The 13871-nt window shown below is 45.5% G+C and overlaps 1 protein-coding gene across 2 annotated transcripts; it reads right to left on the minus strand.

The window, feature by feature from the left end:
• Positions 1-1704: 1704 nt before the first annotated feature.
• On the minus strand, positions 1705-13636 carry MTFR1L (mitochondrial fission regulator 1 like). Of its 2 annotated transcripts, none has more exons than XM_082777626.1 (7): positions 13506-13636; positions 10372-10498; positions 8772-8876; positions 7997-8106; positions 6697-6908; positions 4551-4863; positions 1705-2494 (listed from the first exon to the last, which is right to left on the minus strand). In XM_082777626.1, exons 2-7 carry the CDS (start codon positions 10384-10386, stop codon positions 2389-2391), a joined length of 861 nt encoding a protein of 286 aa, XP_082633752.1. In that variant the 5' UTR covers positions 10387-10498; positions 13506-13636; the 3' UTR covers positions 1705-2388. The 2 variants fall into 2 exon arrangements, with proteins under 2 accessions (XP_082633752.1, XP_082633751.1); XM_082777625.1 differs by lacking the exon at positions 13506-13636 and adding an exon at positions 10669-10738.
• Positions 13637-13871: the final 235 nt, after the last annotated feature.

The raw sequence follows: 13871 nt of genomic DNA on the forward strand, positions 1-13871 counted from the left end.
GATAAGATGGTTCAGGAAAGAGGCCGGGACTCCTGACCCAGAACAGTCCAACCCTGCCATAAGACTATAGCCATTTTCTTTCTAGTAGTTCCTGAGATTTGAGAGAGGCCGTAAGTGAAGGGGTAGCGCTCAGGGGTTGCCATTAAGCACAGGTGCAAAACTTTGGGTTCTTTGGCCAGCAGTTCTGCATTTCCAACCACAAGAGACCAAGAGCCTTGCCTTTCCGTTTTTCAGAGAATCAATGCAATGCAAATATTCTCTGCCAGCTAATCTCTTGCTCTCTCCATCCTCCTTCGCTGCCTGGCCTGTGACACTATATTTATTGCTGTTACGCACCAGCAGTCCCATCAAGTGAGCTTGGTACATTTTACTTTATCAAAATCTCCAAAAGCGGTAGAGTCACAGAGTTCCCTCAGCCAGAAGTATGAAACTCTGAGGGCAGTCACAGCACCAACAGTAACCTGCACGTAATAGTGATCAAACAGAGGTTGTTCTTATGACCGCGCTTTCTTCCTTGTCTGAAAATTTTTAACACAAATGAGACAATCTCTAACCCTGCATATATTCAACACCTGGTGTGAGTTTTTTTTTCTGCCCCATATCTCTAACAGCAGTAGTACTTCCTATATTACGCTTTTACAGCATATTCAACTTAATTTTCTGCTTTTAGATCTGTAGCATTTTATATTTTATCTGTTTGGAAGTGCAGGGACTAGCTGCTCAAAAACCCCAGGGGTCCTAAGCAGCGGAGAACACAGTCCATCGAAGACCCTGATCACACTTCAAAACAAGCTACTTTGTTAGAAAAAAGCACATGACTTCAAAAAAATTGAGTACATATAGTTTTTCTTAACCACTGCTTTAACTTTGAAAATGTTGCCATTTTAGATACCTTTACTTTCCCCTTGGGTTAGAATTTCAGTACAACAGGTCAAACTGGAGTTAGGACATAGTCCAAAAGTTAATTGAGCCAATACTGTCTCTTAAATCCAGCTTACACATGGAGCACATTCCAGGAACAGGGACTCGTGGTTATAGTCCCATCTTCTCTGGAGGCATACTAATTCCCACCAAATCCTTATCCAAACAATCCTTATTGGTTCAGAGAGAATAATCAGCTTGTGGTTTGCATCTCAGTGGGGAAGAGCTGTTCTTAAAACTGCAGCTGCGTATCCTATAAATAAAACTGATTAAATCTTACATGTAAATGCTATTTCTAGTCTCACTCACTTGTTTCCTTTTCAGAGGAAATAAAAGCCTCTTCTCTCACTTCTAAGGTAGGGATGATGATTTCACTTTTCAAGGCCTGAGGGACTGGTAGATTAAGAAAATCATTGGCATCTGGAAACATTCATCTGCAGCACTATCATCTAACACCTCATCTGTAGCAGCTGAAATCTCCCACCCCCCGGATACAAGGCACCATTTCAGACATGTTTTGGACATGTTAATAACATGAAGGACAACTACTCTCTTTTTAAGGCTTCAGTTTACATAAAGGAAAAATCATACTTTAAATAGAGCGATAAGGAACACTGCAGAGAACGTGTAGCTGAAGGAAACGTTATCAGTCAGTGAGAACTATACCCATAGCCAATGTCAACATCTTTCTTCCCTTTTCTCTGATGCTAGTTCTTCTGGTGGGTGCTCCATTCTTAGCATTGGTGGTTCAATAAGTATACCTTTTGAGTGCTAGATAAAATATGTTATTTGAATACAAACTCTTTAATGAAACATTAAGTTTACTGGCAATAAATTAAGGCTGTTTTCTCATGCAACTGTGCGGATAATACATGAGTTAAGAAATACCAAGGACATACTAAATTCAGCCAACAGCCCTTAGACATGACTGGTTTTATCTTTGACTTCAATTTCATCCTACCATCAGGTTAGACAACGTTACTGGGAAGACACCTTTTACAACTGTGATTCTTCAGTGTTTATGAGGCTGTGGACCTGGAAGCATTAATTAGCTTATTTGCGGTAGCTCTGTACCATACTCAGAACAGAAAGAACTGGATGTGTGACATAGATTTATACTGGAAATGGTAACTAGTTATATTGCAACAAAAAGTTTTAAGTTAACGTGACTTAATTTGAGTAAGCAGAAGGAATATAATCTAGCAGCACTCACTGCACTCTTTAGAAGATCCTTAGCAAAAATCAACATCAAAATACAGAGGGGAACAGACTTCCATCTTAAAAAAAAATATATATATATATATAACAAAACATGTCAAATCTGAAGGGTCTTTCCTAAGTGTCCAGTGCAGAAAATTTGTAATAAATAAAAGTGGCAAAAGGTTCAATCCTTAGGAAGGCAGCTACCGCGTGAAAAAAATCTAGGAACTTAACACTTTCGTAACAGAGAGTTTCGTAACAGTAACATCATTTCTCTTTCATAGTTAGATCTTCATCCTTTAGGGCAAACTTTCTTCTCAAAACTTCAGCTATAAGAACAGCAGGGTCTTCCTCCTTCACTGAAGTTCGGTTTCTATATGGAAGACAAACATGCAGTGTATTAGTAAAGAGAAGTGCCCAAGTTGATCGTTCGCACCTCTGGTGAGATTCTTTAAGCATTTTTCTGCAGCCTTTATCATCACCTTTTGTTACAAATAGAGGAGGTGCTAGAACAACAAAAAGTATACAGATGACAGCCTGCCCTGGGAGATAACAGAAGCCATCCTGCTCCACAACAGAGAACGGACGATCTGAAGGAATGTAACCTGTATGTGTCAAGAGCTAATTAGACTGTAGTGGATGAAACAAAGATTGTACAGGTATAGGAACCCAGGGAAACTTTTGAGCGGGGACCCTCCTTGGAGGCACCCAGCTCGAGCTGATATACGGGTACCACTAAATTCTTGCTGCATTAAATAAGAGTTGACTGAGTGAAGTCCAGATGCCTGGGGACACCCATTCTGCTGGGAAAACAATGGGATCCCCTAGCAGTTTTGGCACCCTTGATGGGACCCTAGGTCACATCACCATCCTGAGCTGCTTGGACTTGGCTATCCAGAGCCTGCATAAAAGGAAGTTTTCCCTTTTAGGACCTCCAGGCTTAGTGGCAAAAACGTGTGGGAGATAATATCCAGAGACTAGGTTGGGTTCAAGTTCCCCCTCATGCCATGGTGGGTTTGAGTCCCTGCCTTGCTACAACAGCTGGAAACTTAGTCAAAGGAATTGTGTTTGTGCGTATCTGTGCATATTGTAGTCTAAATGGGGCACCCATCAGCTCACTGGAACTGCCCTCCACAAAGGCACTGTGAAGTCCTATTGGATAAAGTCGTGGATTGTTGAGGGATTTTTGAAACAGCAAGAATCCCATGGCTTGCTGTAGCTGAGCAAACCAAGCTACCAGGGCAACTATGAGAAGTTCCCATGACAGTGTTCCCACATCGCCCAATTGAGGAATTCAGGAAAATATTGTTACCAGTAGCTGGCTTCAAGGACAAGGTCTATGTGACTGCTAATCACAAGGGGGTTGTTTTCTTGCAGGTGGGGTTGTTTTCTTGTAGTTGTCTGTCTGAGTGCTTTTGACCAATAATCTTGTGTGAAACACTGTCCGCCCCTGTTAAGTTCACTATAAAAGTTAGGCTATTCGGGCAATAAAATGGAGCATGATCTGACTCTACTGGTGTCTGTCGTGCTTTTGGCCGTGCTTCCTGCAACAATGGATGGTGCAAGTTATGCTGAAAATATGCTGAGAATTACATTTCTTTTAAACTGAATTAGGCATAGAAGGTGTGAACAACCATCATGCAACATGTTTTTGGCCAGGAATCTTACTGACATGGCATAATGGGTGGAGAGAGCTTTGGTACTGAAGAATTTGGAAACTGAATTTTATTACTGTGATTTCACATATAAGATAAAGACAGTACAGCTAATGTATTAAAGAAGCTACATTTTCAGCTGGGCAGAATCCTGCCTCAGCCACGCAGCAGTCAGCATATCAGCATCCTGAGGAATGTTCTCATGATCAGTGTATACATGTAAACTCATCATGGGGCAAATGAAAACATACTCTGCCCATGCTCAGAGCTGGGCCTGATGCAAATCAGAGCAAGTCAGGAACATGAGACACTCCACATGTTTAATTCCTGTACAAAAACCTGCAGTTTCCCAACCAGAGACAACTTGGGCATTCAAACAGCGTAAGCACCAGCACCTGGAAGAAGAGAACAGGAGTGCAGCCCTCGCTCTGAAAGCTGCTTGTACATATACTTCTGGTTTTCAGCTGGGCAAAGCACTCCTTTTTTTTTTCAGCTGAACAGGTTGAAATAGCCAAACATCGTGCTAATCAGTTTAAGTTTCCCTCTACTGCTTTCTAACCAAGCAGATAAGCCATCATAAAGGAAAAAAACAAAAAGCATAAATATTAGCAAGTTCTAGTACAAATAGCCATTCATCTCCCCCCATATCATGAATATACAGCAGCGCTAACAAGAAGATAAATGCTATGTCCAATGTGTACAGTGATATGACAGACAAAAAAAGATGACAAACTTTGAAAGAGAACATAAAATCAGAGTAAAAGAAGCACTTACAAGTCTTTGCTCTGCTTCATCCTATGGATGTCTTTAAGAATGCCCATCATGTCTGCAAAACTGCTGGCCTTGGAAAGAGACACAGAATCTTCCTCATCAGGATCCTTTGGTTCCGATTTACAACACTCAGAGGTTGCAGAACAAAGCATGGAGACTGATGGAAGCTCAGGAGTTTCCAGTTCTGCTTCCTCCTCTGTGATATCACTAATGACAAAGGAAGTTGTAGATTGGAAAGAGGGTCCAAAACAAGGTAAAGGAGAAGATGCATTTGAGCTTCCTGGAGATAATACATCTGGTGTGAATGAAGGAGAAGCTGAAAGAGAAAATATAGGTGAATAGATAAACAAACACCAACTTATATATCCTTTTTTTTTTCCTCCAAAACAACAGAATATAATTCTAGAGGCATTACAAGATATTTTCCCCTATATTATTTTAAAAATGAACAAAAAGCACATCATATTCTCTGTGTTACCCTCCATGGTTACTCTGCTTCCTGAAACACCATGTGGCAACACAAGACCTTCTCCAGTACTTTTTATACCACCAACTCACCTTATGTATCTCTATCCCTATTGTACCCATCACTGTATCACCCTTGCAGTTCAAATACTGCACCCAGTCCCTGAAGAAGTCAGATAATGTTTACTTTCTCCATTTTTACAGACAAGTAATGGAGGAACAGAAATTTAGCTGCTGCTCAGGATCACAGGTAAAGCCTGCATCAGAATGTAGATTGAAATTGTCTTAATTTTTCTCTTCTTGCTCTTCACCACTATGAAAACAGCTTTCATTTACTTTCATGCTCCCTCCTCCCCATACCATTATGACTGGTGTGAATGCAGAACTGGTTCAAAAGCTCCTGCACTTTACACTAGATGTTCTGCTGTGACTACAGGCATTTTTAACCTTACTTGCTTTCCATCACCACTTGTAAAATGAGAATACCATTCACCTGCTTCAAAGGAAGGATGAGACTAATTCGCTCCTGTTGTTAAATGTCATCAGTATAAAAGCATCTATATAAATTCCAAGTGTTATGAAATGAAAATGAGTTAGATATATATTACATAAAACAGAAGGGGGGGAAATAAAACCGAAGTGTTCTTAGCCTCAACAGTACACTTGCAGATAAATTGCCCGTTAGGGGATTTCTCTAATAGTATAAAATAAAGCAGATTGCACAATACTTCTTTTCTGACATCAATCTTTCTAAAATTAGCCTGCTAAATAGTTCAGATTACTGAGCTACAGCTAGGCTCTAAACCGTACCTCCCCATTATTGACTTACAAGATACTAAGTCAATAAGAACTATTCTCACAATATAGGGGGAGTAAAACAGAATTTGCCGTGTTCTTTATTCCAAATGCTTTGTCCCTGTGATCCTACGTAAAGGGGGAAGAGGAAATACGCAGCTTCTCTGAAGCAGACATCAGCAATGCACTGTTTTACAATTATTGCCTGCAGAGTTGAGGGCAATGTAGCTCCCTTGCCTCCAGTGGCTTCATTTAACCATGCTGCTCTTAGAGTGGAAGCATGTGGCATACAGGATCCAGTGTATTATTATACAACTGAAGGTGACGGGAAACACAAGCACAGGAAGACCAGTATACTCTGCATGTATTACCACACAATAGTATTTTCCCATGGCAGTGAACGGATCATCAGAAGAAATATCTAATAGCATCTAAATACAACTTCTTTCCCAAGTACTTTATTTGTTACATATATGACACTACCATGTTTACAAAAGAGACAAGCACTGTCGTCTCACTCCTACCCAAATCAAGATGTAGCCCTCACACTAATGGCCAACTTGGAGCAGTGGACAGTGAGAATACACCACATATTTTCATGAAACAAGGTGTTTGAAATCAAACAGCCTCCAGATCAAATGCAGCAAATGCAGTCACAAAGCAACACCTGGTATTTCTTAAAGACAAGCAGGACTCCTGCAACAAAACAAATACAAGCACCTAGACAAAGAACCAGCACTGAGTTGGCACCAAAGATGGCATCCTGCCAACAAGAGTGACAATTCTGCTAAAATAAAAACAAGCAAGTCTGTTCTGTATGGAGGAAATAACATGGTTCTCTAAGTCAGCCCTCCTTGTTCAAAAAGAACAAGGGAACTCGTATTCCTACCTGACTCTGCAGCAACAATTTTAGCTATCTGACTTCGAAGGTGACTCAGTTCATCCTGGAGCTCTGTTGTTCGACTCAGTGCTGGTAAACCAGGTTTTTTCAAGGCGAGCAGCTTCTCCCCCTGTTTCCTCAGGTTGGGGACTGAAGCATTTCGCTGTATAACAGTGAAGGGACTCGGCTTCCATTTGTGCTTCAGAGGGCGCGTATCACTTCTACAGGACAAAAAAATGTTGGTCACTGACAAAGTCCAGTGAAAATGTTTGTCATTTCTCTGCCTCCACCTCAGGACAGCAAAATAATTCAACACAATGAATTAAGCCTCTGCACCACTACGTTCTACACACAGTTGTTTAGGTGGGCTGCACCGCTGTATGTGCTGCTTCTCCACATTACAAGGAACACAAAGTCAAAGAAATCGTGGCCAAATGACAGAAGAATTGGTGAAAGGACGCAGGGACAGAAGTTAGGGTGTGCTCACAAAGTTACAAGTCGCTTCCCACCCACTAACTAACTGTCTCCATACTGAGGAGCACGCTGGATGCACATGTCACTTACCCATTAATTTCTGCCTTTGATTTCAAAAGTATCTTTCACAAGATATCTATTACTACCATCCTGCTTAGAGCACAAAAGTTCAATTGACCAGAACCAAACTCCTGGGGCAGAATGTTTCAGTCCCAGAATAACTGGGACTAATTTTTGGTGGTGCCAAGTGCCAGGACAAGAGGCAACAGCTACAAACTGGAACACAAAGAGGTTCCGTCTAAACATCAGGAAGCACTTTTTTTCTGTGCAGGTGACAAAGCATTGGAATAAGCTGCCCAGAGAGGTTGTAGAGTCTCCCTCCTTGCAGATCTTCAAAAGCCAAATGGACACGGTCCTGCGCAACTTGTTCTAGGCGCCCCTGCTTGAGCAGGGAGGTTGGACCAGACGACCTACAAAGGCCCATTCCAAATTCAGCCATTCTGCGATTCTGTGAACTCAACTCTTCAACTTTCTAGGCTGAAAATAACACAAGTCAGTGGGTTACTCTGCCCAGATCTTTCAGTGAGTAAAATATGGCATGGCTCAGCTCTTAGTACCCTTAGCGCTTCCTGTGAATTCCTCCCAAGGTCCTTTGTCCAACTTATTTTTCCTGTCTCTTGGGAAAAACACCGTTCAACATGCATTGTATCAGATCTCAAAAGGACTGTAAGTTGCGAGCATTTGATCAATTACTAGACTATGCTAGGCAAAATAAACCAGCTTATTAAAAAAAAAAAAAAAAAAAAAGATCAGCAGACACAAAAAGGAAACCAACCTAACCCTAGCATATGTTTCTTCATCATCTGCTGCTATCCACCCAATGTCTGCCAAGGTTGGGACTGGAGGGACATCATTTAAATAGAGCTCTGAAACATTTGGTAGAACCTAAAAAGAAGAAAATTACAGTAAGTTAACAGTGGCCCTGTTTCCTGAAGCCGCCCCAGATTTGCTATACTGTCCATTAGAGACTTTCTCCCCTTCATCAGGCCAGCAGATGCATCTGCCAGACGCGTGACAGAAACACCATTTAGCTTACAGAAATGCAGTGCTTCAGTGTTAGCTTCTGTGTGTGTTCCTTGGGACTGTAAGGCAGTAAATGGATACCTGATACGGCTTAACACACTGCCAAGGCCACGCGCATCACTTTGCCATTACAAATCCCAGCACTGGCCTTGATCTTAAACAGTGATGCAAGCATTTCCATATTAACCTTGTTTTACCTGCAGCTGCCGGAGGTCACAAAACAAGGCAGTGTTTCAGCAACGTTTTTCTGTCTCCTCTAGTTATCATCTCTCTAACTCTGTGCACAGACACTATTTTAGGAGGTATTTTCCTCAATGTTTGCCAATGATCAGTTACAAGCACAGGATTTAAAAAAAAGAAATAGGAACTTCTTAAAAATTAAATACACTGCTACATAAAAGGTTTTGTAAGTACTAGTCTACAGACGCATTTGGTTCACAATACTGCAGCTCATGACAGTGCCTAAAATTGCTCAAGAATGGCAGCCTCCTACATGCAATCACCAAATTCCCTATGAGTCTACTTACCTCGAAGGTTGCTCTGGGACAGGGTTTCAAAGGAAGGTTTGACCCAATCCTCCTGACAACGCTGCGTGTTGAGCCATGTGGTTTGTTCTGCCAAATGGGGATTGTCTACAAGAAGCCATGTTATATTACTAACATTTCAAGTCACCCGTCCTTTTTAAAATCTATTAAATTGGAAATCATCACTTGCAATCTGATCTCTCATTTTTTATTTGTTGAGAGATGCTTTTCATTTGGAGACCAGAAATAGCTTAGGTCCTCATTCCATAACACCGTGTTTTAGCCTAACATAAATGACAGCCTGCCAGTTACTAGGGAGTATTTTAAGCACGGGTGTACTATTTTCAGGACTGAAAACTAAAACCACTCAGTAACAGACACTAAGTTACAAATTAAACTATGCGGAAAGGAGGAAAACATTATCACATGAATAACCCAGAAGAAAAGTGAAATCCTTTAAATCTCATTTAAAGGAACACCTTCACTTTCATGATCCTTGAAAGTAACCTGCACTGATAAAACCGTGAACTTTTCCTGGACAATGGCAAAGCATTAAGTCTATTCAATGCCTATTGTCCTGGTTTTGGCTCAGATAGAGTTAATTTTCCTCCGAGTAGTTTGTATGGTGCTGTGTGTGGGATTTAGGATGAGAATAACGTTGATACCACATTGATGGTTTAGTTGTTGCAGAGCAGTGCTTACACCAAGCCAAGGACGTCTCAGCTTCTCGCTCCGTCCTGCCAGCGGGCAGGCTGGGGGTGCAGCAGGAGCTGGGAGGGGACAGGCCCAGGACAGCTGACCCCAACTGCCCGAAGGGGTATTCCAACCCATCTGGGGTCATGCTGAACAGCACACAGGGGGGCTGGCCCAGGTCGGGGGGCAGCTGCTCGGGGTTAAGCTGGGCATCGGCCAGCGGGTGGTGAGCAACTGCACTGTGCATCACTTGTTTGTACGCACTATTAGCAGTAGTACTACTATCATTATTACTATTATTTTCCTTTATTTTCTGTCCTAATAAACTGTCTTTATCTCAACCCACAGGCTTTCATTTTTTTTCTGATTCTCTCCCCCATCCCTGAGAGGGAGGGGGAAGGGTGAGCGAATGGCTGCGTTCAACCACACCACCTATCTAAACTGGGAGCTCATCACAGCAGTCTTAGCAAGCATTTTCAGAAACAGATAGTATTTCAGCAATCTCTGGTTACTAATGAAACAGATTCAAGAGCAAAGCTCTGCCCCTTTGACTGTTCTTCCCTCTGCCATTCTTACAGCTTTGCCACTGGCCTTCTGACAAGACACAGCACGAGACCAGCCAGCAAATACCACGGTGACAGACCGGAATCCGAAGAGCTTATTTTGCTCAAGCCACCAAGCAGTCCGTTAAAGAACTCGCTGCTCAGGTTTGTTACACACACAACGCCCGAACGGCGGTCTCAGCGCAACAGCCACACGGTTGCGTTTAACGCTCTTTAACGCGCATTTTAAACTCAGCGTCGGAAGGGGAAGCGCTGACCGCGGGGTCGGCCTCCGGGAGGCCGCCCGGACAAGCGGGCCCGGCGGAGCCCGGCGGGCCGGGGAGCGTGCGCTGGGGGCGGGTGCTTACGGAATCAGCGGCCATCTCGGGCACCGGCACCTCGGCCCCGGGGCGGGCTCACGGCAGGGTGCTGCGGGTCCCGCGGACGCGAACCGGCTCCATCGCACGGCGCTGCGGGCCGCGCCGGGGCTTCTCCCTGCAAGACAGGCGCGACTGGGCTGCCGCCGGGCCGCCCGCGGGGCCGACCCGCGACAGGCGGGGCCGGGCGAGGCGCCGGCGCCCCGCGGAGCTCGGCAGGCGCGGGTCGGCCCCGGCCCCGCCCCCTCCGCCCGAGGAGGCCGCCGGCCCCGCTCCCCCCGGCCGTACCTGAGAGGCGGCGGCGGCCCCGCTGCCCGCCCCCCTCCGCCGCGGCCCGGAAGCAGAGCTCGGCCCCCACCCTTCCGCCGCGGGGCCCCAGCATGCGCCGCGGCCGAGCCCCCGCCCCCCGCCCGCCCCCGCCGAGGGGAAGGAGTGCGCGAGGCCGAGGTGCGGGACGGGTTTTAGTGCGGCTCCAGCCCCGGCGGGCAGCGCGTTACAGCCAGCGGCCACCACCGAGCCCAGCGCGCCCCGCGCGGGGCAGGGAAGGGGGAGCAGCGCTGCTTTCCCCCGCGTCGCTGCTGCGGGACATCGGCTCTGAGCCGCGCGTGGGTTTCGGAGCAGAGCGTCACAGGGCGCAGCGCAGCGGGAAAAGCAGCGTCTCTCCCCCCCTCCCCGCCCAGGTATTACAAGCTTACTGAAAAAAACGTAGTAAGTTTACAAATGCAAGAAAAAGCTTGGCACACATTAAAAAGAAGGCCTCAGGCAACAGTTTCTGTCCAGAGTCCACCCACAGCAGTACGTGGACAGTGCCAGGCTGATGAGCTGGGGCAGTTTTGTAGTTAATGCGCTCACACGGGGACACGGCCGAACCCAGGATGCCCCAGACGGCTCCAGCCCGCGGTTGTCTGCCCGGGCTCCTGCCACAATTCAGGCAATTCCTGCCACCCTGTGCGCAACCGCACCATGAGGGCGAAGGGTGCCCGTCCCTCCTCCACCCGGTACTCCCTGGCTTTGCAGAACCTCTCTTGCAACTGATTTTCCATGCCTTGAGAAGATAACAACCCCTGAATGCTCAGCTACTGCCTGTCCTCTCTGACCCCTTCTGCTGCAAAACCACTTGAAGGAAAGCAAATGGAATGAATTCTCCACAAGCACACAACTCAGAAACACCACCTGGAAGTCTGAAGCCATTGACTGTGGGACTAGCAAAAGATGCAAACAAAACAAGCTCGCGAAGCCCTGTAAAAGATAGGAGAGGGGATCTAGGCTAAAGCTGTGCTTCCCAAGGAGCTGGAGGGAGGTAAGCACTTGGTTTGCTGTGTTGCTCTTGGCTTGGACTGAAGTCCCCAGAAGGAACACAGAGGGGGCTGAGACTGCCAGCATGACAGGAGCTTGGTCTCTAATGCTGCCTAGAAGCTTTGACACTTTCCACAGCCACCACTAAAAGTGCTGTCTGTAACCCAACCCTGTAATTACCACATGGCCCTTGGAGTGCTGTAAAAGTGCAGAGCTAATGCATAGTTATTAAGTCAATTAAAAAAAATCCCACAGGTAATTAATCTCACTAGAGCAATTACTAAAGCTACCCTGGCTTATCCAAACATCCATCTAAACTCAGCCTGCAGCCATGGATGAAGACAGAGGGGCTAGAGCAGGATGAGGAAAGGGTACAGGAATCTCACGAAGTTCAACAAGGCAAAGTGTTAAGTCCTGCACGTTGGGAGGAACAACGCCAGACATCAGTACATGCTGGAGGCCACCCCGCTGCAAAGCAGCTCTGCAGAAAAGAACCTAGGAGCCCTGGAAGACAAGTTGAACGTGAGTCAGCAACTGCCTCTGCTGTTAAGAAGGCTAACTGGTTTTGGTTGCATTAGGCAAAACATTGCCAACAAGTCAAGAGAGATGACCTTTACACTCCACCCAGCGCTGTTGAGGCTACACCTGGGGTTGTGTCCAGCTCTGGGCTCCCCAGTACGAGAGACCTGGACATACTGCAAAGAACACAGCAGAGGGCTACCAAGATAATAGAGAGACCATCGTACCTCTCTTGTAAGGAGGCACAGAGAGCTGGGACTGTTCAGGCTGGAGAAGAGGAAGTTCGTGAGGAACCTTATCAATGTGTATCAACAGCTGAAGGGAGGGTGCAAGAAGACAGAACCAGGGTCTTTTCAGTGGTGCCAGTGCCAGGACAAGAGGCAACAGCTACAAACTGGAACACAAAGAGGTTCCGTCTAAACATCAGGAAGCACTTTTTTTCTGTGCAGGTGACAAAGCATTGGAATAAGCTGCCCAGAGAGGTTGTAGAGTCTCCCTTCTTGCAGATCTTCAAAAGCCAAATGGACACGGTCCTGCGCAACTTGTTCTAGGCGCCCCTGCTTGAGCAGGGGGGTTGGACCAGAAGACCCCCAAAGCTTCTTTCCAATCACAGAACAAACTGTTCTGTGATTCTACCCCTTCCTAAAAATAATAATAAAAAAGGCATTCCCACCACTTTTGATTTGGTCCAACAAAATTGTGCTTCGGAGAGCAGAAAAAGCATCAACAGCCATAGCTGTTTGCAGCCATATACTGAAGATGCTTAATCTCACCTATTTACTAGAATATGCTTAAAAACTCAGTTTCATTTAACCCTTCCTTCCCCAAATTGCACTCACTGTGTAGTCAGGCATTGGTATGGGGTAGGAACGACTGCTCAGGATGTTTGCAGAAAAGGGACAATTACGTTCTGGTTAAACAACTGCTTATTGGGGAAAGTTTCCTGACAGTTTCTTCATACACCTGGCCTTTAAAACTGCTCTGTTCTCAGGCAGTTAATGCTCTCAGGATAATGCTGAACCTTCCCTTCCCAAAGGGAACTTCGTCATGGTTCATCATTCAGTAGGACTTAGAAAATCAGAGCAAGCATGGACTGAGTATTTCATCACCACTGAAGAGACACTGGAAGAATAAAGCTCTCACACCAGATAGGGTGGGAGTAGCCTTGGTATGAATGGGATGGGAGTACTTCTCATTATGGTGTCCATACCCTGTCACTCACATACTGTACAGGTAGAGCTCACTTGCAGAGGCTCTGGTCCCTAATCCCCAAATTAATCCACAACTAACATCTCTAAACTACACCATACCTCAGAAGCCCTGTTCTCCACTCCTAATCTCACTGTGTCAACCTCACCACCTTCATCAGATGCAAAGAACCTGTATAAATGAGACAGCTCCCACACCATGTCACACAGGATAGGTGTCTGAGGCATCCAGGGAGCTGGGAGGAGGCTACTCCAGAGATCAAGCCTCCAGCTAGATCCTCCTACTTCCATGTCTACACATTTTCAGCTACAGTCCCACTATGCACTGGTTGTCATAGCTGTCAATAAATGTCACCACAAAGAACTGGGATCCATGCCATAGAGTAGCTGACAGCTTGGAGCTGCTGCTGCTGCTGGCAAGAAGGTATGGAAGACACCACTCTTGGAGCAGTCTGCATCTTAAAATCA

Source organism: Aythya marila (genome assembly GCF_965140915.1).
Source record: "Aythya marila genome assembly, chromosome: 22".
NCBI classification, from domain to species: Eukaryota; Metazoa; Chordata; class Aves; order Anseriformes; family Anatidae; genus Aythya; species Aythya marila.

Coding starts and splice junctions, on each gene's coding strand:
- MTFR1L (XM_082777626.1), bottom strand. Junction 8,107..8,771: donor GTCCCAGAGCAACCTTCGAG/GTAAGTAGACTC, acceptor TCTTCTTTTTAG/GTTCTACCAAATGTTTCAGA. Junction 4,864..6,696: donor AATTGTTGCTGCAGAGTCAG/GTAGGAATACGA, acceptor TTTCTCTTTCAG/CTTCTCCTTCATTCACACCA.